The 27,787-nt window shown below is 45.0% G+C and overlaps 1 protein-coding gene across 1 annotated transcript; it reads right to left on the minus strand.

Moving 5' to 3' along the window:
• Positions 1-27,698, minus strand: LOC120838194 (putative serine protease K12H4.7). Its single transcript, XM_040207999.3, has 9 exons — positions 27,289-27,698; positions 12,378-12,562; positions 10,637-10,872; positions 9,415-9,550; positions 8,296-8,410; positions 7,657-7,858; positions 6,846-6,939; positions 5,032-5,240; positions 1-159 (listed from the first exon to the last, which is right to left on the minus strand). Exons 1-9 carry the CDS (start codon positions 27,499-27,501, stop codon positions 47-49), a joined length of 1,503 nt encoding a protein of 500 aa, XP_040063933.1. The 5' UTR covers positions 27,502-27,698; the 3' UTR covers positions 1-46.
• Positions 27,699-27,787: the final 89 nt, after the last annotated feature.

Below are 27,787 nucleotides of genomic sequence, written 5' to 3' on the forward strand. Positions count from 1 at the left end.
GACGATGAAATCTCGCTTTATGCGCAGTTAAACGAAGAACTGGTGTTTAGGCTGCGCTGATCCATTCTCCCACAAGTTGTGCGATGCGTTCTCTTGCTTCAGTGAGTTCCGGCAAGTCCTTGTCTGAAGGTGGGTACATGTCGGCGCAGTGAGCTGTTCCTGCGATCAGATAAAAAATTTCCAATTTATTAAATGAAATGTAAATGTACGTAAGCACATGGCGCGCTGAACGCCGTGGTGCTATATATATGTGCCTTGCTGAGTGCCTATCTAGCTAATTGAAGCTTTATTTATTTATTTAATATAAAACAAAGCGCCTTGTTAGGGCATTATTTACGGTCCCTATTTCTAAGTAAATATATAAATATATAGCGTTCGCTTAGGAAATAGAGCTTCAGAAAACGGTAAAAATATTTTTATTCGGCCGGAACCGTATTACAATTTACCTTCGATTAAAATGTTAAAAAAAAATCGTCATATGGTCGGTAGGGACGGGACTTCAACGTGCTTTGCTGTCAATGCATTAGAGGCCAGCGGCTGATAGTCTCTTAAAGGGATACTTCAACAATATTTGAAATATTCCCGTCGTGTTCAAAAATAGGTTGAATATGGACCACAATATCCGTAAATGATTATCGCACGTTTCTAATCTTGAGCCTGGTGGCTGTATTTTTAATTGTAAACGGCCCACTCTGGCAAGCGCTCGGAGAAGGCCCAGCGGAGACCACGTGACATCTAACGCAATCGTGACGTAGGTCGTCTCAAGACGAGCAAAGCTACAGCGAGGCTGACGTCGAGAGGATGGCCTGGTCGTTCCAGCCACCGAAGCGGCTGCTTTTGCACGAATTTTGAGTGACGGGTTAATCTTCTATAATCTTGTAGGGGGACAATAGCGACTTCTGCGACACACAAAAGGCATTCTCGGGAAGAGGGGAGTTCCTCGTTCCCCTCTTCTCTCGTCATGGCCGGAGGCGAGACAACCTCCGTCACTAGCTGTCAAGGTTCATAGACGGGCATTTCAAGCGAGGCGTTAGCGACATCCACCAGGTGCTTTTTGCTAATCGTTTAATTCGTTTTAAAATTCCTTTTCGTGACTTTTTTAACAAGATATTGGTAGTTTCCATGTGATACTGCTCCTTTGAACATATATAGACCAAAGAATGTTTCGAAGTTTCGAAGTTTTATTCGACGATTGAAATGGATGTCAGGGCTAGGGATGCCGCGAACCGCCCCAGGTTCGATTTCGAAAGGTTTCGATATTTGCGAAGCAAACTGAAGTTCGATATCGAAAAATTTCGATATTTTCGTATTGACCGAGGTTCGCATTCGAAAAATTCGCAACTTTCGATCACAGTGAAGTTTCGAATTCGAAAAGTTCGAAACTTTCACGGTTTCTAAAATTTCGGATTCGAATATTTCGAATATTCTTTTACTTCAGGTTCGATAAATTCGAAGATTTCGATATTATTTAGAAATAAAATTCGAAAATTTCGAACGCTTCGAATTTTTATAGACATGAAGTTCGAACAATTCGAAGATTTCGAATTTCTTTCTGCATAAAGTTCGAAAAGTTCGAAGGTTTCGATTTTCTTTTAACGCTAAATTCGAAAAAAAACAAAACAAAAAAAACTTCGAAGATTTTGAATTCCTTTCTAGTCCAAGTTTACAAAGTTCGAAGTCCGGTTTTCAAATTCCTCCACAGTTTGTTTCAAATAACGTTTTCACGACTCACTGGTTTCCACCAAATCAAGTTTAGAAAAGTTAGGGTGTGATATCTAGATTCTGCGAAGTTGGTCAGGCAATTAAATGAGACGACGAGTGTCCCGGATGTGCTGGAATATTTGCCAGTGCAGAGTGACGTGTGACCATAGATCAGTAATTGGGACCGCCAGCCCGGGGGGGGGGGGGGGGGATCGAACGCCGCCCGAGTGACGCTGGCATATAGTAAGTTAAGTTTGTAATTGTCCTGGGGGTTTATTTTCTGGGACGGAGGAATCGCCTCGCAAAAGCCGACACAACTCGAGGTTCAGGAGCGTTCTACCATACAAGTGGCGTCGGAAGAGGAAAAACGGGGGTAAAGAGTGTAGCGGGGGGGTCTTCAGTTCCCTTCCCCCCCCCCCCTTCCAGATATTTCGGACTCTTAAAGGAAACAATACGGGAAAGAGGGCGTGGTCGAGCTTATTTTAATCTGAAATTATTTATGCATATGTATAGCTACTGTCGCTCTTCACTGCATAAAAGATCGCGTAGATGGTCATTGTTAGAAACTCGTTGTCAGAAGGCACTACTCGTCACATGCTTAGTGGTTCGGAAGTTCAAAGCTGTCTTTTCAACCTAAATACTTGTGCCAATAGTAAAAAAAAAAAAAAAAAAAAAAATGCAAGGATAAAAAGCTGGAAAAAAAAAACTATCAAGAATTTGCCGGAAGTGTTGTATTCTTGCATATTCAGAGGTTCAGAACTTCGAAACAAGTTTCTTTTACCAAAATGTGTACAGGCTAAAAGAAACACGTCCCAGGAACGTGAAGCGAAAAAAAAAGAAGTTTTCTTTTAATGACGTGCTGAACTTGAACACTATTAGAAATCTTCTCAAATAAGTTAATTAATTCCTTAACGTGAAAAACCAATAAATACATTATTTTGTATTCTGCAGATGGTAATGATATGTACTGTATGTAGTGTTAATTTAAATGCGATACCTCAAACAACTTAGACAAAAATAGATATCAAGTTTAGGGCATAATTGCATGTAGATACATGTTTGGACATTTCTTCGAAACTCACGTTGTATAACAATAATCGCATCTTAAGACGGCACTTACCTAGGCTATACATAGATCGTTCTTAAAAAAAGTATAACATCTCTACCATAAATAGCTTCGGCTACAGCGCGCTTCAAATCTGGCACAAACGATAATCGTCAAAAACCCGTCGTCCTTCCTCGCTTCTTCGGGAATTTATTTCTTTAAAACTAAGCATGCCAGAACATTGAAACAAACGGCATTGTCTTTCGTAAGGAACGCAGCACCGCGTGTAAACGTTAGAGAAAAAAATATTACGAATGTACCTCACTACTTGAATTCAAATGAAGCCGTCCGCCGGTCATTCGAAGTTCGACGAACGTCGAACTTTTACCCTAAAAGTTCGAAGTTCGTCGACCTTCTGACTTTTCAGGATTCGAAAGTTCGAAGCTTTTCGAATTCTCTTGATAAATAAGTTCGAAAGTTCGAAATTCATCGAATTTTTTGGTCAGTCAAGTTCGGAAGTTCGACAAGCATCGAACTTTGAGGCGCAATAAGTTCGAGAGTTCGTAAAAGATCGAATTTTTTAGCGTAATAAGTTCGACGGTTCGAAAAACGTCGAACTTCTTAGCTTAACAAGTTTGAAAATTCGACTTCTGTCGAATTTTACGATGTAAACAATTCGAAAAATCGAAATCTTTCGAACCTTTCGAACCGCTTGATTCGATCATCGAAACTTCGATTCGAAAAAAGTTCGCGGCATCCCTAGTCAGGGCACGTCTCAGATACTGTTGACCAAGTTCTAGCCCGAACAGAAGTTTGGGTGCCGCACCAATCGAGCAAACAGGCGCGGTAATAATAGCGCTGGGAATAGAGTTCCTGTATAGGAACTCTATTCCACCGAGGCGGCGGCAGAAAGGTGAACTAAACTGCGCCGTCGAAGCGTGACGACAACGGGCTCCTCGTCTGGCGATTGGTTCAAACGATAGACGCGCTCTTGGTTTCGATTTCGGTGGTGAGATGTGATGAAATTTTTTTATTTGAACGTTGGATAATCTTTTGAAGTTCCTAGTTGGGAATTAATAGGTTTCATACCGTGTATAAAAGCATAATCTGAAGCGATCCCTCCGTTTGTCACTGGTCGAACGCATCCCGCAATGCTACCTCGGGCGCGTAACAAGCATCGAGCAACCATGGACAAAGAAAAAGGTACGAGCGCCGGGGGCGGCGGACTTTTGGTTTTGGTTTTGTGCGTCGTCTCGTGTTCGCTTTGCGAACTGGTGTCTCACCAATCATGCCACGTTTATGTGCAGTAGTAGGTTGCGCGAAAGGTCGGCTAAAGACGTGCGGTCGATCGGGCGACGTTAGTTTGCATAAACTGCCGACCGATGCAGCAATGCGCAGCATTTGGTTGCGCGCCGTCGCCTTGCGTAGAGCTGTGGACAGCGGTGTCAGGATTTGTTCGTTGCATTTCCGACCAGAAGACTTTGGGCAGCACCTTCACGTCAGCCGGCGTCTGGGTAAAAGTGGGGCGGGGAGTCGCTCTAAGGCGGCGACCGAGGAGTTGGTGATAGGTCTTGGGCGCCCTCGTAAAGCGCCAATCCAGAGTTCTGCGTCCTTAGCAGCATCTCCCGTTCAGTCGGCGTGAGGTCGCTGAACGGGAGCTCAAACTCGTTTGCGAGCGCGCCGTTGTCGTCCATTTCTTCCAGGTTTTCTTCACAGACCGCCGTGCACTAGAGCCAGCTAGAGCCATGGAGAACGAACCACGGGAACCACACTGAGTGTGCACTAAATCCTACCGATGCCGACAGTGCTCCCTGACGTCACTTCTCTTTACAGAGACGAAAAAGGGAAGAAATCTGAATGTTTGTTTCGGTTTCGCAAATTTATTTGCAGGTACAGAAATAAGAGTCACAACGTTCTAGAAAAAATTGTGTGGCATGCCAGGACCCCAATGCTTCCGAAAACACCTTCTTTAAAAAAAAAAAAAAAAATTAAATTGCCTTCATGGTCATTTTAAAAATATTCACTCCCTTTCTCCTGACATCAGGTGAAACCATAATGATTTTGAATGCAAGTATTCCCAGCGCTGCGGGCGATGTAGCTAAATCGAGAGGCGTGTTGACTCTCGACCGTGGCCTTCACAAGGCGCCAAGACGCAGCTGGACCGAAAGGCGAAATCAACTTGGAAGGTGTCCAACTCTGTTTAAAACAAACTCGCATAGTATTCCCGCATGGGAATACTATGCGAGTAGTGGACACACCTTTCCCGATTCTTTAGCTTTACCGACCTTTGATGTAGATGGAGGTGACGTCCTCGGCGAGGTCTTTGGTGATGCCGAGGGCGTGCCAGGGGTCGATGGAGCCGTTGGGGAAGGTCACGTTGCGGACGCCGGGGTGCAGGCCTCCGTAGAAGGTGTTCGTGCGCTCGACGGCCCTCTGCAGCAGTGCCTCGTCGAAGTGCGCCCCGAAAATGTCCCTGCACTGCTGCACGAAGAACCTGGGGAGGGATGCGCAAGAAGGGGATGTGGTTATCTCTCATCTTCATGCAAGTTTCATAGCTTTCATTATCTATTTGTTTACTTTTATTATTAAATCCGTTAGCATTTATAGCCCCGGTACATGCAGCCGCCTTTCGTTTGGACGGTCGTGGTTTCGACTCGACTTGTTTCGTGAGGCTGCGGCGCGATTCCCGCCATGCTTTTTTGCTCTGCTCGTCCACTTTGCTTCTTACGTAAGGGGAAAAATGTCATCTGGCACGCGTCCAATGACGTTCTGGCACGCGTCCAATGACGCGCCGCGGGAGCAGAACAGAAGTGGATCGAGCGGCCGTGCCATTGGCACGGCCGCTTGTTATTTAACAACACTGCATAACCCCCAAGGGTTTGCAGCGTTTCTTAAGTTATCAGCAGACGACAAAATATCATGTTTTTGAACATGCGATAATAACATATGGTCATACCATAATGTTATTATGGTCATACCATAATAACATTATGGTCATACCTCTATTCCTATTTGTTTGTCAAAGTTTGGATTTTGCGGAAAGAGAACTCTACATAAAAGTTCTGCTTAAAAACATTAAAAAAAAAAACAAAAAAAAAACGGCGGACGATTGTGAAGGTCAACCATTTCGTCGTTTACCCTGAGACTGGGTTTTTGTTTGAAGAGCAGAAGTAACAGAAAAAACAGACAAGTCTCAAACTCAGCTATACGTTTATTCCAACAACTTCCTCTTATATAGTTCGTTTTCGTCGTCAACAACCAATCACATACGACTTGTCCTTTGCACCGTGACTTTACAGGTTCCACTATATCACAAAAGAAGCGGACACTCCCAACGTTTCCAAGTGAAAAGGTTCTAGCAGAAGATATGCCTCACAACATACACAACATATGCCAAGCAACTCTTTTGTGTCCTCACAATAAACAGGACAACAGCCCACAACAACATCCCACTCAAAACTGGTCACCTCGAAAATTGTAGAAAACAGACAATACACACCAGTACACACCACAGACAATACACACCAAAGAAGCCTTTCAGGATGACTAACTTTTTTTTTTTTTTAGTTAGTCATCCTGAAAGGCTTCTTTGGTGTGTATTGTCTGTGGTGTGTACTGGTGTGTATTGTCTGTTTTCTACAATTTTCGAGGTGACCAGTTTTGAGTGGGATGTTGTTGTGGGCTGTTGTCCTGTTTATTGTGAGGACACAAAAGAGTTGCTTGGGGCTTGTGAGGCATATCTTCTGCTAGAACCTTTTCACTTGGAAACGTTGGGAGTGTCCGCTTCTTTTGTGATATAGTGGAACCTGTAAAGTCACGGTGCAAAGGACAAGTCGTATGTGATTGGTTGTTGACGACGAAAACGAACTATATAAGAGGAAGTTGTTGGAATAAACGTATAGCTGAGTTTGAGACTTGTCTGTTTTTTCTGTTACTTCTGCTCTTCAAACAAAAAAAAAAAAAAAAAAAAAAAAACAGTCTCAGGGTAAACAACGAAATGGTTGACTTCCACCAGCTAGCCTGTACTTTGACTCTTTTCTCGTTGATTGTGAAGGGTGTGCGTGTATACACTGGAGTTATCGGAAGAACTTAAACTTACTCCACCGGGAACAGAGACCCAAACGGCTGATTTCGGAGGTCCGAAGACTGGAAATACCCGAACTCCACGCAGGTCTGGTAGGTCCACTGACGTCCTGGAAGACATGTCGTTCGCCAAAGTTCCATTATTCCCTCAACACCCACTTCATTCGGACTTGAAATCTTCGGAAGATATCACGGCGAAGAAAAATGTATGTGGTTTACGTACTTAACCAACGACTCTGGAAGTGCTTCACGTTGTGGTCACTCTGGCGCCTCGTGAGCGTGTACGCACAGCCAAAGCACGACTGAAGGCAACAAGCGCGTGCTGAAGGCGTCCGAAAAAGAAGCCCCGCCGTTTTCATCTCTGTTTCATCTTATGATGTACCGCAGGAAAGGCTACAAGCGCGAGCTCCTTGCTCTAGTGCAGCTTTCAACGCTATGAGCTCGCGCTTCTAGCCTTCTCTGCGGTACAGCATAAGGTGAAACGCAGTATAATATAGTTAACATAACTTGTTAGCGGCGAGATGTTTTGGTGGCGCCCTCCCACGGTTCCCCCTTGTGACGTCATTACCTTGCAAACAACAAGTTCGATGGTGTTTGTTATTAGCATGGTGCAAGCTTGAAATCATTGCGCTCTCAAAGGAACACGGCCAACACCGTCAAAATTAAAGTTCTTTCATTCCTCTTATTTCCGTCGATGATAAATCCCCTTTCCGACGTCATAGTCAGCGTTCGGCCAATCGTGGAAGGCCGACCACAGCGACGCTTTCAGTCGCGCACGGGGCTAATAGCGGTGCAAAGAAGATCGTATACACTTCGGAGTGGTTTACCTCCAGCGCCTTGGGTGCTGTTGAATTCGATCTCGCGCATAGAGTTGATGAAGGTGTCGTAATCGTAGTCCAGGCATTTTTGACCCGTTGCATTCAGGAGCAGGCTGTTGACGGCCGCGAACTTTTCCAGCGGACTCAGCTGATCGTGCGGGTCGGTCATCTTGTCGCAGAGCGTGTCGATGGTGATGCTTCCGTTTCCCCCCTGTCAAGAAAACAACGACAGCAACAAAAGGAGTCATCTTGATGACACAATGAGTGCTTGCACGATTCGCGTTAATGACAGCCAGATCGTGAAGAAGAAACATTTCAAAGCAGACTCATAAAAACGGGCGAGCAAGTGTTCCAGAATGCGTCTTCGGTGCATCGGAACGCGAGAAAGGGCGTGCCAATGCAGCCAAGTTCGCACTGTCTATGGTTGAAGTTAGGAAGGGGGGGGGGGGGGGGGGGGGGGCAAAAGCACGTGGGCGAATTCAATGGGTAAACAGCTTCAAAATGGCGCGCAAGGCAGTGGAGACATATATACAAAAATGGCCTTTAAATGCCTATATATAGTGGCATTTCCTCGTTTCCTACAATTAAAGTAATTATGTGCTCGGGGCGTGGCCTCTCCTTATTTTTTTCTGGCCAACTTAATCTCACCTCGAATTCCCTGGCGTCTTTGTTGTACTGCACGATGCCTTCGAAATTGCCAGCCAAGCTTTGGAAGAAGTTCGCCACGTCATTGCGGTTGTATCCGTTGAAGTAGGTACACAACCTGCGATTGACGATCGAGTAATTAGCGGTGAGACTTCAGAATGAACTGCTGAGCAATCGCAATAGTAGCTCGCGCCATTTGCTTTTGCATTACAGGAGGGCATATTCATCAGGTGGCCAATTAGAAGTATACGTAATTCTGGACGGAAATGTCATGATGGTGTACGCGGTATCTCTGGCACTTTGTTGAGTAGTTGAGGTGTGGTGCACAGAAAGGAAACATGGTACATGCACGCTCACTTCACAGTTTTGTTGGGACTGGAGGCCACTGGGGGCTTTGCTGTCCTTGTTTCGTTTATTTCTAATGTTCGGAGCTCGTGCTCTCAGACCTACGAGCTTGTCAGTAATGTTAGGGCGTATTTTGGGGTATCGTAATAAGCATCCCCAAATAGTAATCTTTAGTTTTGAACTTAAGATTCACTCGTTAAACTGTTCAGCGCAGTTGGCCACCACAATACCTGAATACAATTACTTCAAACGGAGCGACCTGAAAGGAAAAAAAAAATTAAGAAAGGAGAGGGTGAGGGTACTGGTTGACATAACTAAATCGGAGGCGAAGGAAGAAAAAAAGGTTCAACCAGTCATGTCAAGTATTCACCAGCTCGCATGCACGTTCACTCTTCTGTCGGGTTGCACTTTTCGTACAATTAGTTGTTTTTGTTATTTTTAAAACCTGACCCACACATTATATCCAGACGCGGCGTTCGAGGACGTAACCGTTCGTTTACTTGAGTAGTAGTTGCGTTGAGAAAGAGGAAGGTAGATGGTTATTATGGTACCGATAAGCCGGGGTCACCCTGCTTATACATTATACACAAGACAGTCTGCATACGGATTCGAACACGAGTCACGGCGAGATCCATGCTTCGAATGCCGCATGGCAGTGAGTTCAAGGAGAAAACTTGGCATGCGGCATTCGAAGCACGGATATTGCGGTGACTCGTGTTTAAAGACTGTCGTTTGTATTATGCATGAGCACTGACCCCGGCTTTAAGTTCCGCTTACTTGAACAGGTCCTTGAGCTGTGGCCAGTTTTCCGGTTGGCTGGACAGGTAGGTGAGACGGTCGACGGCCAGCTCGATCTGCTTGTTGCACTCAGGGCCCGTGGTAGCCAGAGAATCCCGGACCACGCGCAGGTAGTCTGAGAGCAGACGGCATCTAATAAGTCTCGCTTTGCAAATATCAACAGCGTGAAAGAGTATACATGGCTTGTACGTGACGCCATCGCACCATGCTGGTGGTTATTCCTACTTGTTCTTGTGTAGAAAAACAAATTCGGGGGTAGTGCGAAATCTAGGATGGAGAGAGAGAGAGATAAAATATTTATTTTAGCACGCCTAGTCTGAAGAAGTTAGGAGCTGAGCAGGTGGATCTCCACGATGGCCGTAAGTGTGCCGTCAATGCAGGGCATGTATGGTGGTGGGCGATATGTTCGTCGGTATCACATTTATGTCACCGCTCTCTAAATGCATTTCTACATGCTCTGCAGCAGAAAATCCGCGCGCTATGTTTCCTAATTTCTGTGGTTCCGTTTTGCGTATTTCTATTAGTATAATGTATCAGCTGCACTGAAAATAGATCTTATACAGCCTTGGTTTCCTGTTCGATAAAAATAGTGCTCGAGATATGACATACATGTCCCCTTCTGCCCATTAGAGCCCGCCTAGATACAGGCCCATTCATGAGGGTGAACCCACATGGGGACCACATGGGGAAACCATATGGGTCATTGTGTAGACTCATTTCCCACATTGGTGGCAATTGGGGCTACTTTGGGGCTATTGGTGCCCAGAGTAGCTACAATTATAAGGCTTGTTGTTGGGCTATTAGCGGCGAGATCTTTTGTTGGCGCCTTCATATGGTTACCTTTCGTGACGTCATTACCTTGCGACCAACAAGTTCGATGGTGCTTCTAATGAGCATGTTGGAACCTCGAAATCATAGAACTCTGAAACCAACACTGCCAACACCGTCAAAATTGAAATTCTTACATTACTCATATTTCCGTCGATGACAAATCCTTTGCCGACGTCATAGTCGGCATTCGGCCAATCGTGGAAGGCCCACCACAGCGATGCTTTTGATTGCGCACGTCGCAAATATTCGGTGCATGATGCACAGGAAACTTGTAAGCACAAACAGACGGGCACGAAGAAGGGGACACGGACAACCGCTTGTTCGTGTCCCCTTCTTTGTGTTGCGTGGTGCGCAGCGATTGCGACGTCACCTTTAAAGTCAATGATTGCAAATAGGGGGGCACTGGACGCGACGGCCCCGACGGCCAGGTGCGGGTACTTGAGCTTGAACCAGGCGGCCAGCGACCCCGAGTACGAGCCGCCGAAGACGACCCACTTGCTGTCTTTCTTGAGCGAGTGCTTGCGCACCATGGCGTCGCGGAAGGTGGCCGCATCAGCCAGCGCCTGCTCGCTCGTCAGGTGGGCCAGGTTGTCTACAGACATGTCCCTAGAACACAGACGACACGATTTGTAGGATAAAAAGAAAAGCACGATAAGTTACGGAAATAGGAAGGGAATGTATTTAAAAGGTTGAGTTGAATTTGCTAAATCATCAAGCGAACTGATCTTTCGGCAATCGAATAGATCGATCCTCCCGTTGTGCCAGCTCTGTCGCCTTGCATGCATCATGGGAACTGTATTGGTTTTCTGCGCGTGCGACAACCCCGCTTCGGATTTGGGCGAGCAAACCACGAGGTTTCATGATCTATTTCGGTGTCTGCTTCCTGTGGACTACAGTTATGCCGGCGTCACGCACGCGTAAAACGCTTAGTGAGATCGTTATGTATATTCAATATGTAAATGCAGCAACAGGAACCTTCTGAGAATTATACGAACTCATAAATTTTTATTATTGCCCAGTGGAGATGGTCACATCCACCATAGTCACACTTCTCCTGGCTATATTCATTTCACTGAACGCACATACACATACACGCGGAAACATGGTTAAGATGGTTTCCTTCGGAAGTCGAGGTGCTGGAACAAGGTCGTTGGCGGATTTTTGGTGTTGAACCAGAAAAGGTCCGGAGACACTTCCATTATTACAAGCAGGTGCATGCAAAGCCAACCTTGTATGCACTGATGAATGTAAACCTCAGCACGTAAAGAGCCCTTGTACCTCAGGAAATTAGATTCGTTAAAGCGCTCCCTATTCTCCATCAGACGGAATATTTCAGTTCACGATGTTCTGGTAGCACTTTAGTACTACGTTTCCAAGTAGTGCCACTATGGCACTACTTGGAAACGTTCAAATATTTACATTTATTGTCACTTTTTGTAAGTAGTCGATTAGCTAGTGATATCGAAAACCTTGTTCAATGGCATGGAAACGTGGTTTCATTTGCCCATGTTTTTTTGTAAGCCAGGTGGAGATTTTCATGTGTCGTACACAACGGACGAAGGCACACAGACTAACAATATCTAACACAGGAGAGGCTAGCTAACGAGCTCTTCGGGACTTATAAGTGCCCACGTGCTTTAGAAGCTACTTCCAGCGAACGAGCTAGCGCGAACATTACACGTGCAGAGAAACCCATTTTTTTAAAGTAAAGATACATTTTCGCTTACTATGTTCGGCAGCGTGATGTCATAACTTGAAGTCATTGGAGTCGTTGTCGTCTCTCTAATTCTTTATTGCAGATTTTACAGATTTTTCACCCTTAACGAATGTAAAATCTATAAGAGAAACTCTCTCGTCAGGAAAACACCACCGTGGTTGACATGCCGATTGGCGTCACTGCAACCGCGAACCAGTGTCGGTACCTTTAGTCTGTTACAGGTTAAGAAACCAATGTCAATTTAGCTCCGCTTACAAAGCTCTCCGCCCTTTCCTCTTTAGCAGAGCGAAAGCTGGAGAGGAGGTGAGGAGGGACTCAATCGCTTCCTCTTCAGCATTCGCTCTACTAAAGCGGAAAGAGTGAAAGGATGGAGCCTGTCAGTTTGCGCGCTTACTTGGTGGGCAGGCTGCGGCCGTAGAATCGGTGTTCGAGCTGGAAGACGAGGGCGCCGTATTGTTTGGCGAGCAGCATGATGTGGGTGGGCGCCGACAGCCAGCGGGCCGACGCCGCTCCCTCGCCGCCCAGCAAGAGGAAGACGGGTCCGCCTGGGCGGTAGAACTCGTCGCTCACGAAGTACCGCTGCGGGATTAACGTCGAATCTTAACGCCTGGGTGAATGCCCCGAATGAACACATTCCATCACGCTAGTTACATCAAATGATTCCAACCGGAACGCATAAAAGAAGCAAATCCTAATAATACGAGGAACGTACCATATTTATTTAAAATTTAAATTTTTGCTGCAGATCCCGATCACTGACAAGTCTGTACATAATTCCACCTTCTCGACGACAGACCCCTCCGTTGCCGAATGCCCTTGCTGCACCTGTGTGGCAACCTGGAACCACTTTTTGCGAGTGCCTCGCCCAGGCCTGGACAGCTGCATCCAGCTTATTAATGACCACAAAATGGCGTCATCCCAAACATTTATTTTCGCTCCCAGCAGGTGATAGCCATTGGGGGCTTGGTAAGGCTATACCCATGCGTGATGAAACTTCTGAATGGTCGTACGCCGTGCCGAAAAGACGGCCCAACCCGATTAGACAACCGCCCAATCACAGCCTCGCGTGAACAAACACCACGCAGCGAATAGCCGGCTTCTGATCGGGTTCGGCCGTCTCCTTTGACAGTATCACCACTCGAAGTCCGCGCTGCTGCTATTGACAGTATCACGAAGGAGGAGAAAAAGGAAGGCTCCGGCGAGCAGAGCCTCCTCCAGCGAGAGTCCCTCCTGGCCGTTGGATTTGGCCATCTTATATAGCCTGCGGGAATGGACGCGTCTGGGGTGGGATTGGCTCCCGGGGAGGGTGGAAGGGGGGGGGGGGGGGGGGGGGGGCGGGGGCGAACGCGTACAAGTATCAAGATCCCGAAGGGTGTTAGGCAGATCACCCGAGAAGGATGAGAGAGAGCCGTTTGCATGGGAATACGGCCTCGCCTCGCATCTGGGACATGCCCCGAGATGGCGACGCCCCACACACTAAAAAAAATCAGTTCGAAAAAGAACTTTTTGGAGTTCTTCGGCTTGTCCATATTTTGCACCCTAAAAGGTTCTTTTAAGCACCTTATAAAAAAGTTCTTCATGAAGAACCTTTAAGGAGTTCTTTTAAGTTCTCTTTTCAATGAAACAGTTCTTTGGGAGGAACTTGTAAAAAGTTCTTTTCAGCCCTTCTCTCGCTAAAACAGTTCTTGGTGAAGAACCGTTTAACAGTTCTTTTAAGTTCTCTTTTCAATGGAACAGTTCTTCGTGCGGAACGTTTAAAAAGTTCTTTCCAGCCCTTCTGTCGCTGAAACAGTTCTTTTTAGTTCTCTCTCGGATAAAGCGATTTTTCATCAAGTACCTTTGGAAGGTTCTTATAAGCTCTTTTTTAATTAACCAGTTAATAATATGAAGAACCTTTATTGAGTTATTTTAGGGTCTAAGGAAATAAGTTCTAAATAACCTTTCAAGGGAACTTTTATGTTGGGTGTGCGAATACCCCCTCGGTTCAAAAAGAAGAGCGATATTTCTAGGTTCAACACTGCAATGAAAGTCATTGTGTACAGTGGACTTCTTGAATCTAGAAATATCGCTGCGCTATTTGAACCGAGGGGTATTCGCACACCCCAACAGTAAAGTTCCCTTGAGAGGTTATTTAGAACTGTTATTTCCTTAGACCCTAAAACAACTCAATAAAGGTTTTTCATGATTTACTGGTCAATTAAAAGAGCTTATAAGAAGCTTGCAAAGGTATCTGATGAAAAACCGTTCCATACGAGAGAGAACTAAAAAAAAAGCTACAAAGGATTTCTTTTCAACCACTACTTGCTCACCCCTAACTTTTAAGTTACTTTTCACCGAGAGAGCTTTCTATTATGAACCTTTTCAATGGAAGGTTTGTTGCAAAAACCATTTTCGAGTTAACTTGAATAACTTATTCGCAAAAAGCGACTTGGGCAACAATTTTAGGTGTACAGTAGCTTTTTTGTAAACCACTCTTTATTAACTGTCTCGAACTGTTCAAAGACGCAATATACACCACCTAGACGTTTTGCAAACGTCAACAGACGTGCAAAACAGGCTTTGAACGACAAGGCTCCTTTTCTGGGGCACTACATCTACTGCAGAACCACTGGCTTGAATTGGTATTCAAGTACACATTCATCGTTGATATCAAGACCAAGTATGAGGTATAGGGAATAAAGGTAGGAGAAACAAAAGTGATGCTCTGCAATGTCCAACCTGTCAATGGTGAAATGAAGACAAGATACCGCGGTTCACAAAAAAAAAACTGACGTTTATTGAACATGACTAGATTGAAACTTAGCACATGAGTAGAATTCTTCTCCGCCTAAAATATAGATCAAATATGACACGGCCTAGTGGAACACTGAAATGAGACACTGAAATTTTGGCCTTGAGAAAATGGAGACAACGTTCTAGATGTCTGATTTCATATATGGCACGTTAGCGAGCTCAGATCTATTATTTGACCACTAACAAAAGAAAACAAAAACTGACTTGGAAAAACTTCAAAACCCTTTCTTGTTGAGGTATACTTTATGGATAAAAATGCTATCTTGGAGACGAGATGGACGAGGCAACCACTCAGGTGTGGAAGCAGGAAAAAGGGAATTGCGGCAAAACAAGACTTCTGGCCCCTTCCTTCTCATGATGCCCCTCTCCAACCACACACTGCGAGGGCCCATGGCACAAACAGGTGTTAAACCCAGACAAAGAGCACAACGGCACTGCAAGTAGGCAGCTGCAAACCAGGCTGTTAGCTGAATTTAGACAGTGCCTAAGTCTCTTAGTATACCCTTTTTAGGTTTGAAGTAACTCAAAACCAGACAAAACTGATCCACCATTCAGGCTGTCTATTGCTTTGAAAGTTTAGTGGAAAAGGTGTTAAAATTACCACTTCGGGAATGCAGAGGGCCGGGTACAGCTAAATAACATCAGTGGTGGTCTTGCCAGCAATGTCTACCCTCCTTGCCTGTTACGTCTGTGCCATTATTTGAAGTAAGAGCTTCACATCTGTTGCAGCCTTGGAGCATTCAGCAGCCATAATCACTAAGTGGTCTGCACAGTTGTCGGTACCTTCTACGTCATGATGTGGAACCTGAAAAAAAAAGTGCCATGCACAGAATATGAGATTTGAAGAACAAAGTTGGTGTACCAGACGAACTCCAGCAAGTCTTATTTTATGTTATGTAAAAAAATTGTAATTTAAACAGCGGGTGCACGGGTCCAAATAGATCAAGTTATATGCACTCTATATTTTAGCTATAATAAGGCAGTTCAATGCAACAAAAGAGATTTAACCGAGAGACAACCAGAGAGTATTTGATATATCTGACAAGCCATGCAACTGTGACTTTTAGAGATTACATTTACAGCAATGTGATTCGTTCAAGTCCCTTTGGAGCACCTGTTGCAGTAGTCAGAAGTCCATTTAGGAGTAGCCAAAAGTATGTTTAGGAGCTGCTAAAAAATGTATTGGCATGTAAGCAAAAACTTCGTCTTTATTCTCACCACTGTGAATATTATCATACGGTTAATGTGTTGGCACGCTCAACTAAAACTCTATCTACTTTTCCCTCCCACTCCTGTGCAACCTTTTGTTAACATCAATTGCTTGACAAGTTTGATTCTCTCGAACAAAGCACTATCTGCTTAGTTGCACATAGAAGCACCAGACATGGCAACAACAGTCTGAGTGATGATGGATAGTATGAACTTCTATGAATGGTGGTTTTAGGTACGGAATCAAAGTAAAGCAAACAGTACGTACCACTAAAATAAAATAATGTAAAAATAGAAACATTTTGAGTACTCAAAGTGATGTTTTGTTACAGTTCTAAAGGTTATAATAAAACAAAGATTTCGTCATTTGATTGTGAATATCAATGTCGTATATTTAAGACTTCATAACAAGAATCTGCATGCGAACAATAAATATGCCTTTTAAAAACAATCAAGCCGAATTTGGTAAGGTCATTCCCAAGCTTCTAACCATTCCTCTGGACGGGCAAATGAAAACTGTATAAAGATTCCTCTCATTTTTGCAAAATGTAACAGGCTAAGCACTTTGAAGCATGTGGTGCAGCAATTACATAACTGCATTTAGCTGAATAACTATTTAAGAACAGTTCCCGCTTCCAGGTTAGTTTTATTTCTTTTAACTGTATCAGAACCAGATTATAACAAACTTATCATGGTCCTTTTGTATTTTTGAATACAGTCACTGCGTTGGCGTTTTTCCTTTCGCTTTCGCCCACCACCTTTGCCATAGTTTTCCTTGTTTTGCTTAACTTCTGGCAGATGCATAAGAAGCAACCTTTCTTTTTTCGTTTTGTTAATAAGGCTGTGCCGCAGTGAATCCTGCAGTGAGACTGACGAGTAGCGAGCCTGTTACAATGCAGATAATGAACTTCGAGACAAGCATTTCAATTGTCAGAATGAAAACAAGTTCTTGTAAATCTTACGCAGCGTCCAGTGGAGTCGGCCAGGAAGGGGTATGCCGCTTGGAGGGCACGCATGACATCATCTAGCTAAGACCGACTTGGCATTCTGGAAAGAAAAAACAACAAATGTTAGCCTCTATTTTAAGATATATAAGTGAGGACTTCAAATGCTGCTGCTTTCGGAGTTTTGCTCAGAATGTCGTCTGCCAACGCAACGACCAACTTTGTTCGTGCTTCATTTCGCTGTGGTTGAAGAAACAGTTCACTCTTTTCACACAGCCTCTGTAACAGTAGCGAGGGAAATTATGGGAGATTATATATCTGTGGCCATACATCCATACAACCTCTGTAGACCAAACTGAGGCTGCTGTGTTACTAGCACGAGGCACATTGGAGGGTTTAGGCAAGCTGAAAAATAACAATGTAATTAGTGCATCTCGAATTTCACAAATGGAACGCAAATTTCGAATTGAGTAACGTGCCCCACCTTTCTTTTATGTCTCCTTTTAGCTGTTCAATCAGTTTTAGCAGTTTGACTCGCAGTTTCATAGCAGGGAGCAACTGCTCAACCATCCACACTGACAAGTTTAGTAACGTCTTCCCATCAACCTCCTCTGCATAAAAGGAGATAAAATATTGCACATACAGTTTATATCATACATATATGTTATATATGTTAATGACAGAAGTTATACCACATTTTTCTACCCTTTTATTCTGATGGTGTACACAAATATAGTATAAAGAGAGTGAAAATGGGGGGGGGGGGGGGGGGGGGGGGACAGCCATAAAGCAGTGGCATGCCTCACCCACACACTGCTTCCATTTTCTGGTTCCCCAGATCCTCCCTCCACATGTTTACGTTTCATGTGCTTCCTGAACCTCTCAAATGCATTAAAATATCGTCCTGACGGAGAGTACTCACCCAACTTGCAAACAGAGTTAAAGTCCGGGTCACCATGAGCTATCAGGACATGATTTGTCAGATAACTCCCGATGTGGTAGCACTGCGAAAACTTCGAACACTCGTATCCGCTCATGCTGAAATCGCACAAACGACGACAAATCTCACCAATCGCCGAAAGACCCGGAAGCAGTTCCTCGCTCACAAAACATGTCCAAATATCCACACTGCACTACGAGTTTCATAAAAAAATATTCGCGTGTACATGGAAGTATGGAAGGATAGTACCATCGAGACCCCGATCAGCCACCGTTACCGGCGTTACCCTCAACTTGGAAACTGAAAACGCGAGACGAAACCGACGACGCCAACCAACACAAACAAAGAGGACGGAGCATTCTGCTTACCTTCGAATCTCTGGGCGAAGTTTCCAAGGTTTTGCTTTGTCAACCAATCTGACACGTCCTGGAGCTTCCTTCTAGACACATATGTATGTTCTCGCACCGTGACCCCATCCATTGAATGCCGCCGACAGAACCAGATCGAAACAGTAAACAGCGAACACCGAATTGTTGGCCGCCGTTACTTTCGCCTTTACAGAATCTCACGCAGGCAAACGGCGCGGCGCAGCGGCACCACCGGCACTCCTTCGCGCGCAACCGCTTCTTCTAAAACAAAACAAAAAACAAAAAACAAAAAAAACGTTATGAAGAACTTTTTTCCAGGCAAACGTTCTTCATCGCCCGGTCGCCTTTCTGCTGCGCCAGGGAGCGACACTGTTTGAGCGAAAACAGTTCTTCACGAGGAAAAAGAGTTCTTGGGGCGGCGAAGAACCTTTCAAGAACGGATTTTTTTTAGAGTGCACGGCCTGCGTGAGCTAGGCCTAGATAGGGATGTGGGGAACACGTGGTTCCCACACAGTCTGTACATCCAGTCAAGCATTTGGTACCGGGCCCCCAGTGGCCATCACCTGTTGGGTGGAATAAAAAAAAAAGCTTTCAGCCTTTCCCCTTTGGTGAAGAAGGAAGACCAGTGGAGCTGTGCAATGCATGGAAAGTAATGGCCGGCCGCAAGTCGGCAAGCAAGAGTAGAAAGGCTGCCGCCATCTATGAGCGACGGCGGCAACCAGATACGTGGCTTGCCGCCGTCGCTCATAGATGGTGGTAGGTGTCCAGAGTTCGGTGTCTTCATTTCTTTGCGGGGGACGCGATCCTGGGCAAACTAGCCCTTAACAGCTCTGCTGTAAAAAAAAACCCGCGAAGTCGCCATTTCGCGGTCGCTGGAAAGCTGGAAGGAGCTGCCCAGTTGTGGGAATGAGACACTCCCAAAAAGTGGTTCCAGCAGTCCATGGAGAGGCTGTGCCACAGAGCTGGTGCATGAGCATTCGGCTCGAGGGGGAGGCTGTAGAGAAGGTACAAGTCGTGTACAGACCTCTAAGTGGCCTCTAATAGACCTGTACTCATGTACAGACCTCTAAATGACCGGTATCTGCAGCAAAAAAAAAAAACAAAAAAACTTGTAAATCATTATGAATCATGCCCCGACATGGCGACGATATAATGAATTAAGATACATCAGATGAAAAAGAAGCAACAACGCGCAAGTTCATATGAACATTATCCCACATGATGGACAATCAGAAAACATGGAACAATCGGACACTCAATTCAGACATAGGCGAGCCTCTCGAATGCCCGCCCCGGCCACACGCACACACACACGCACACGCACGCGCCCACACACACACGCACACGCACGCGCCCACACACACACGCACACACGCACGCGCCCACACACACACACACGCACGCGCCCACACACACACACACACGCACGCGCCCACACACACACGCACACACGCACGCGCCCACACACACACACACGCACGCGCCCACACACACACGCACACGCACGCGCCCACACACACACGCACACACGCACGCGCCCACACACACACACACACGCGCACACACACACACACACACGCACACGCACGCGCGCACACACACACACACACACACACACACACACACACACACACACACACACACACACACACACACACACACACACACACCTTTCACCCACCCCCACCAGATATTTCAGGGAAATAGGGGGGGGGAGCTTTCCCGAAAAAGACGTTTTACTATGTACGACACTGGTACCTGCAGGGAACCATGGGAACCAGGCTATCCGTAAAGTGAAATTAGTCTGACATAGTGTTGCAAAGTGGTGAAATACGAAACCATATATACATTTTTTTTAATATGATGAATTTATTTAGTTTGTGACGTCCTGGTTAGTAAACCACGACACCAGACAACATTTGGCTGAAATGGCAAAACTGCCTCGTGAACTGAAAGCGGCCAGTGCTGCGTTAAAGTAGCCAGGGCTAGGTGGCGCGCTGCGCTTGGCTTGATTGAGGTAGACATGGAGCAGTAGAGGGAATACAGTCATGGGGTGATTTCAGATAAGATCGACCAAAGGGTGGCTGGTCGACATTTTTAAATCAACTGATGTTTTTATATGACATTGTCTAGTGTCTGGTATAAACGAATCCACACTTAGTTTTGACCAGAAAAAAAAATTTGGAGACAAGAAAAATCGTAAGGCAGGGAGAGGTGGACAGTTGCAATAACGCGCACTGATGGAGGGGGCAAGTTTGAAAGTGAATAATTAAAACAATAAAATTAGGAGAATTTTAAAACTTTTTACAAACAAACTATGGGTACAACTTGCTTGTAATATAAAGTAATAATATTTATTAAAAATTTATTTAGTTTTCTAAAAATTGCCAAACATGCCTGCTCGAAAGACAAATGGCAAACTTTGGAAATCTGTATCTCATGAAATAATTTAGTCATTGTTACATAACTTGCAGACATTATTTTACTAATATATGGCTATTATTGAAAAAATAAATAAGGTATCTGAGTGGCACAATAGTTACAATATATTTAGGCAAACATGGGAAGAAAATCAAACAAAGAAAAATTCCAATGCGAATAAAAAAACAAACACCACCTTCGATTTTTTTTAAAATTTGGGTACCCTGTTATACTCTATTTCGGCATTAATTTCTATTAAAACATGTTGCATCATTGCACTGTGAAAGAAGAAACAACTCCCCAAAGTAGGGTCCTTTTTCAAAGCCTACACTTAGCAGTGTCCTATACAAGAAGTGACTCTGAGTTCCAGTTTCATGAAACTTGCACAACTCTTTTATATACATTTATTCAGATGAGGTCATTGATAAAAAGAGCGTTCGGTCACACAGTAAAAGGGAGGAGAAACTATATACAGCATTTTACATAAGCGTACAAAGTGGTATCATATTAGAGACTAATGATTTGAGAAAAGATGATGCAGTGTGAAGTTGTACCTTCCGGTATATTTTACATCTAGAGTAAAATAAATAACTTTACTTCCACACACAAAAACAAAGATATAATAGTAAGATATTTAGGTTGGCTGTGTATTTACGATTACAAACAATTTCGGGTGACGGATGCCATAGTGCCTAACTGCAGCAGCTTCGATGCTCTCGGTGTATGAATGAATCGTGGCAAGCCGATATATTTTATCCTGCTCGAGGATGACATTTTGGGATTTTTTTTATAGTGATCAGATAAAAATTATTAGTAACCACCAAAAAAAAAAAAAAAAAAAAACAGTAGGTTAAATACCCCGTGAAGAAAAATGTGATAAATAAGATGTCCCTGCATTCAAAATGAGCAGTCCTTGGGAAATCAAATTCGGCACTTTACGCTAAGGTTTTCCTCGCTGTACCTATTTAATAAAGTTGCTTCCAAGCAGATCCGACTGTCCGTGCTACATATACGTCACAGGTCCCTTCTGTTGATGACTTGCTGAGCCGCCACGCGTGCCAAGACTGAATGCCAGGGAAGGCGCGCACCGTCAGCCACTCTTCTTTTTTTTTTGTTCACGATACCGAACAACCTCATTTTCGTCCAGATATACAAGATGCACGCCTTTCAGTTTCTTTGATAGAACGCTCACCATTGTCCTGGCCGTCTGAATTGCGCTTACTGAACGTTCTCTCAGGTTGTTCAGCGTGGCCTGGTGCTTCACGAGTCCGCCAACTCCGTCACATGCATTTTTCCCATGTCCAGATGCAGAAAATAACCACTGGGCTTGTGGGCAATCGTCCTTTGCAAATTGGTGAAGCTGGTAGCGATTCTTGAAATGACTGGCGGCGCCGTCACTTACGTACGTCACGTACGAGTATACCGCAACGTTGTCTTCAACCCACTCCTTCACTTTTTCTAGAGCCAAGCAAGCGTGAGCGGCGTCGTGACACAGGTCCTCACTGATGATGGCAAAGCTGTTTGTAGATTTTCTTGTCGTCACTACACATGTAAATATCAAAACTTGTTTTTTTTTTCCAGTGATATGCTTGCACTTCGTCAGGAAGCACGATGGTCCAGTTTTCAGCAAAGTCAAAATGAAAGACAATGCTCCCGCGTTGTATGCACTGTTTTTCATCGTAGATCGCTTTACCTTGCGTTTGCCGGATATGGTTGTGAAGTACCCAACTTCCAACCGTCACTTGGATGACTTTTAGGAAAGTCTCAGGTTCCAAAGTTTTTTTTCACAAGGTCGCCGGACTCCCATGTTGCAAGCACAATCTCTTCATCCTCCGGGATATCAAGTTCCTGGAGTGTAAGAAACTGGCCTTTTGGGCAGTGATCACAGTCTCCTTGAAGGCACAGTTCTGTTGCTGGGTCGCACAGAAATGCCGAGTTCATTTCACCAGTGTTGAATGTTGAGCCTGTAACGTTCTCTAGAGCGGCAATACAAAGATAATAATTGGCGCAGCGCACACAAACGCACACTTCCTGGTGTGGAATACATTGGACCCATCTAGGGCGCAACGAATAAAATTTCGTTAGCCCAACGCCGGAATCGGGATGCTTGTCTTTGTATATACGGAAGGCCTCTCGTATTGAGCGTGTCATGAAGCGCTTTGGCACGAACGTTTCCTCTCCGTTGAGCATGACAGAGATGACGTCCTTCTGGTTGGGACTTTGGCGCGAACATTGTAGCTCGTCTTTCGTAAAGTACTCTAGGGCAGCAGACAGGTTCTCAGGGCTCACCTTGCACCTCGTGTAAGGATCCGGCTCATACCACACGCCATGATTTTCCTTGAGTTTTCTGGATTTACGGATGAGGTACATTGAGGCCTGTGGAATCATCTTTTGAACCTCATTCTTCGTCAGTGTTGACGGCAGGAGTGTAAGCAGTTGACAACGTTCCCGGAGAGAGGTGGCGGTTTCAAAGGCCTGCCGAAAGTTGTCCACCCACTCAGTGCATGTGGAGCATGTTGGTTCGGACGACCCCGATGGTGCGTCCCTGTCGTACGCAATACGTAGCCTTGAGCGTATATTCTTGACAGCAACCTGCTCCAGTTCTGTCTGCTTTCTCTTGACATAGGCAGGCCTGTCCCAACTTCTTACGACGCTTGGTTGTCTCAGCGGCGACACATCTGTAGGTAGTATGCTGCGATTTAGATCTTCAATTGCTTCTTCAGCTGGCACAAATATGTCAGGGCACTGCGAATTCGCTTCAACGAGTTTAGGTCCAACTCGCCAACACTTCGAAAATTCCGCTGCTTTGGTATAGTCTTTTTGTGTTTGCAAAAGTAATCTGCACAAAACACTCGTTCGGAGCTCCAGGACGTCTTCATAATGTATACATAAATAATATAAATTAAACCCAAACTGGTGGCATATAATTGCCAAGTGAAGGAACTACTGGGTGCACAAGTGACAAGTCCGAGGCTGAGGAGCTCACTCACTGCAAACGTACATTTGAAAAGAGAGGTCACAACTGAGGCTGTCGGCAAAGCTTGATCCACGTCAAAGGAAGAAAGAGGGAAAGTCTCCAGACAAAAAATTGTGGTCAGCGGCCTTCAAAAAAGACGTTCCGGAATCGCAGTGTCGTCCCTCCACGCGCTGATATGAAAGCACCCGAGCTTCTACCACGTGGTTCATGACACAGCCTGAGCCATGTCGGCGACCGGTTCGCGAGGGGTTGGCGGTGGGGTTACGTTGATGGTCACTCGGATTAGCCCTTGCTGTACTGAGCTACCGCCTGCAGTGCCTTATCGCCGGCTGGTGTCAACAACGAGAACACACAACCCTGTCTACACCAAAACTACAAGCGTTCACCGCACACGCGTCGCCGCCGCTTTTAAGCTTTTGTGAAATTGCTTTCTTTTGCCGCGGAGAACCGCCTTATCTTAACTGCGCGCCTGAAATCCTTCCAGGCGGGCGTACACAATATCAAGCGTTTCGAGAAATGCCCGTGGAGTAGAACTATGGGAAAATTCGGAGCCCGCGATGTCGATATCGTCGCCGTTGTGTTAGTACGCCGTCGCGTACTGCAGTCCCCCGTTGGGGGAGGGGGGGGGGGGGCGGTCTTACTACGATAACATGGCCACAGCGTTTACACTCTATGTATTTACGCGAGGCTCGAGTATTTGGGGATAATGCTGCCGGTTGGTGTGCCCCTTTGTGCCTGATATTATCGCCCGTGACGCCAGCGAGTGAGATGGCGACAGGCGTGACTGCTCAGTAAACAGGCGTCGGCGGCCATGTTTTGCTGGTTGAAGCGAACCCCCTTGTCCTTGACAGCGAGCGGGAAAATGCGAAAAAAAGATTGTATCGGCCGTTTTGCCAGAACTAGCGACGAGTGTCGTCTGCGGTTTCCGGCAACTATTTTGCCATAATCGTGAGCTTAGCGAGGAAATGATTTTTGCTAGCCACAGAACACTACCACGCAGAAAGGGAATGCTTGAACATGTTTTTGTTCTGGATATATATATCAGGGATATATATGAGAGAGAGAGAGAGAGAGAGATGAAGGTAGAGCGGAAGAGGGAATAGCATATAGTGTCGCAGGAGAATAAAGTAAACAAAGTTCCTAGTGGCCGATGGCTGCATGATCTTTTCTCGGATCACTAGTCCGTAATATGATACCTCTTTGTACACAGTAGTTTCTCCTTAATTTAAGTGTGTGAACGATTTCTTTAGTTATCATTGGCCTCATCTGAATAAAAATATATAAAAGATGTGTGTTGGTTTCATGAAACTGGAACTCCGAGTCAGTTCTTGTAAAAACACTGCTAAGTGTAGGCTTTGAAAAAGGACCCTACTTTGGGGAGTTGTATCTTCTTTCTCAATAAAATGATGCAACATGTTTTTAATGGAAATGATTGCCGAAATAGAGTATAACAGGTTACCTAAATTTAAAAAAATCGAGGGTGGTGTTTTTTTTTTATTCGCATCGGAAGTTTTCTTTGTTTGATTTTTTCTCCATGTTTGACTAAATATATCCTAACTATTGTATCACACAGATACCTTAGTTATTTTTAAATATTAGCTATATATTAGTAGAATAATATCTGCAAATTATATCATAATGATTAAATTATTTCATGAGATACAGACCTCCAAAGTTTGCCATTTGTCGTTCGAGCAGGCATGTTTGTCAATTTTTAGAAAAATAAATAAATTTTAAATAAATATGATTACTTTATATTACAAGCAAGCTATACCCATAGTTTGCGCCTAAAACGTATTAGAGTTCTCCTAATGTTATCGCTTTAGTTATTCACTCTCAAACGGGCCCCCTCCATCAGTGCGCGTTAATGCAACTGTCCACCACCTCATGCCTTACGATTTTTCCTGTCCCCAAGTATTTTTTCTAGTCAAAACTAAGTTTAGATTCGTTCATACCAGACACTAGACAATAACATATAAAAACATCAGTTGATTTGAAAATGTCGACTAGCCATCCTTTGGTCGATCTTATCTGAAATCACCCCATGGGCGTACCAACCCCCCCCCCCCCCCCCCCCCCCCCCCCCACCTCAATTCTCAGAGTGGGGGGGAAAGGCACGTGTCTTGTCCCCCGTAACCAGCCGCCACTGGGCAGGACAAACACTGGCCGGCGGCGCCCAAGCGAAACCAAGGGCACCGCCCACCGGTTCTGGTTGCAGGCACGTAGCCAGGATTTTGTTTCGGGGGGGGGGGGGGGGGGGGGGGGGGGGCCGCCGCCCCATGACAAAATGCTGTATGAGTGGGAGGGGGGAGAGGAGGCTCCAGCAAAATGGGAAGCTTTCGGGGGGAGCCCGGCACCCATGGGCCTCCCCCCTGGCTACGTGCCTGTCTGGTTGGGTATGGTTTGCACCTCCATTCAAAAACAAGTTGGTACGCCACTGAGTACAGTACAGTAGCGCTCCAGCTGGCGGATAACTTTCCGACCTGTGCGATGACGACTATATTTTTGTGTGCTCTTAAGATTGGCTTTTTGTTAAGTTATTTTATCAAAAAGTGCATGTTTCAAGTCCAAGAAAGATTACTTTTTTCTCGCTGACGGCCAAATCATATAAAAGCTGTATATTCCGCCTAGTGATGAACTATGCCCAAGACTTATGGTCATACTGCTACTATTTATACCCTATAGCTGCTGGCCCGTTTCGTTTCACTGCAGCTCCGTATCGTTGAGCACGTTGATCAATGTGCATATATATGTACCTGATTGGGTTAATTTATTTATCTATAAAATTTGTATTCTGAATACGAATGCTTGATTTATTTTATGGTGTTCTTGTGTTCATTTTGATGTCTGGTGAACTCTGGTGACATTTCAATCAGAGTCTGGTATCGCGACCACTTTTTGATCTGGCGGCGCTGTGCTGACCTTGGGTAGTGAATATAATTTTCTCATGATTTGTGGGCGCCTATTTCAGTATACTATTACAGCTCTACGGTTTGCAGAATTTTCTTCGCTTCGGATGGTACCAATATATGCAACTGCTTGGGTGCAACTCTCATAAAGACTAATGGTCGGACTTTAGCGATCAGATCAGTCAGTAACTGAGAAGCTCAGATCGAGTGCTAGACTGCACTTTAAGGGCTACGTAGATGAGAAAAAAAAATCATTCGCTTTTTGATAATCCAGCAAACCAAACTTATGTGACATGCCGTCATCGTTTCGCTCGCTACGCTTCTTTTTTTTTTCTCTCGCTATTTCAAAATTTACGCATTTTTTTAATTTTTCGAACATTCTCAGGACTTTCAAAGAAACTTCAACATAAAATAAATGAAACACACAAAAAAAAACTAGCTAACTAACTTGCTTGAATGTTGAAAGACAGCCAAAAAAAAAAATAAAACTAAAAAGAGTTTTTTTTTCTTTTTGTTTTTTTTTTGCTTATCGTAATATCTTGAACTCTATCTTGAGTTAATTTTTTTTTCTTTTTAGCGTCAATGACTTTAGCTGCGTAGCATATATTCGGGCCCCTTAACTCGTCTTTATAAATGCAATGTAGATACAACAGCTCGAGAACCGCATTCAGTGTTCCTTTCTGACGACTATCGGCGCTGCTACTCGTTTCACGACAAACACACGTATTTTTGGCGTATATATACCTGCTTCCAAGTGTCCGTGTTGGCCGGATCGAAGTGACACAGGTTTTGGGTGAACCACAGCTCCTGCGGTTCCTTGCTGGCAAATAGCAACTGGGACTTGGGCAGCCCCAGCATGCCGTAGCGTCCCCTGGGCCTACCGCGATGCATCAAGGACGTTCCATCCACGGTCTGGCTGGCTAGGCTTAACGCCACGACTGCGACCACCAGCAACATCTTGATTCTGACCACGACGACGGCTGGTCTGGGCGAATCGCTTTCGCTGGCCGACGTTGCCCGATCGTCCCGTGTTCCCTTTTATCGAGGAGTTTATTTAGTTCTTTTTTTCTCTTCTGGTCACTCTTGTCGCGTTGGGACAAGATAGTTGGCACGGAAGCCGCTGATTAGGAGTCGGGTCTGTCGCGGTCTCTCGGACGATGGGACGACGCTATATATCGGCGTCTATCAGCTCATGTGACCGAGCACCCTCCTGGAATGAAGATCGCCATTGTTTCAAAATCGC

The sequence above is a fragment of the Ixodes scapularis genome, unplaced genomic scaffold (assembly GCF_016920785.2).
Source record: "Ixodes scapularis isolate PalLabHiFi unplaced genomic scaffold, ASM1692078v2 PGA_scaffold5__190_contigs__length_132052651, whole genome shotgun sequence".
NCBI classification, from domain to species: domain Eukaryota; kingdom Metazoa; phylum Arthropoda; class Arachnida; order Ixodida; family Ixodidae; genus Ixodes; species Ixodes scapularis.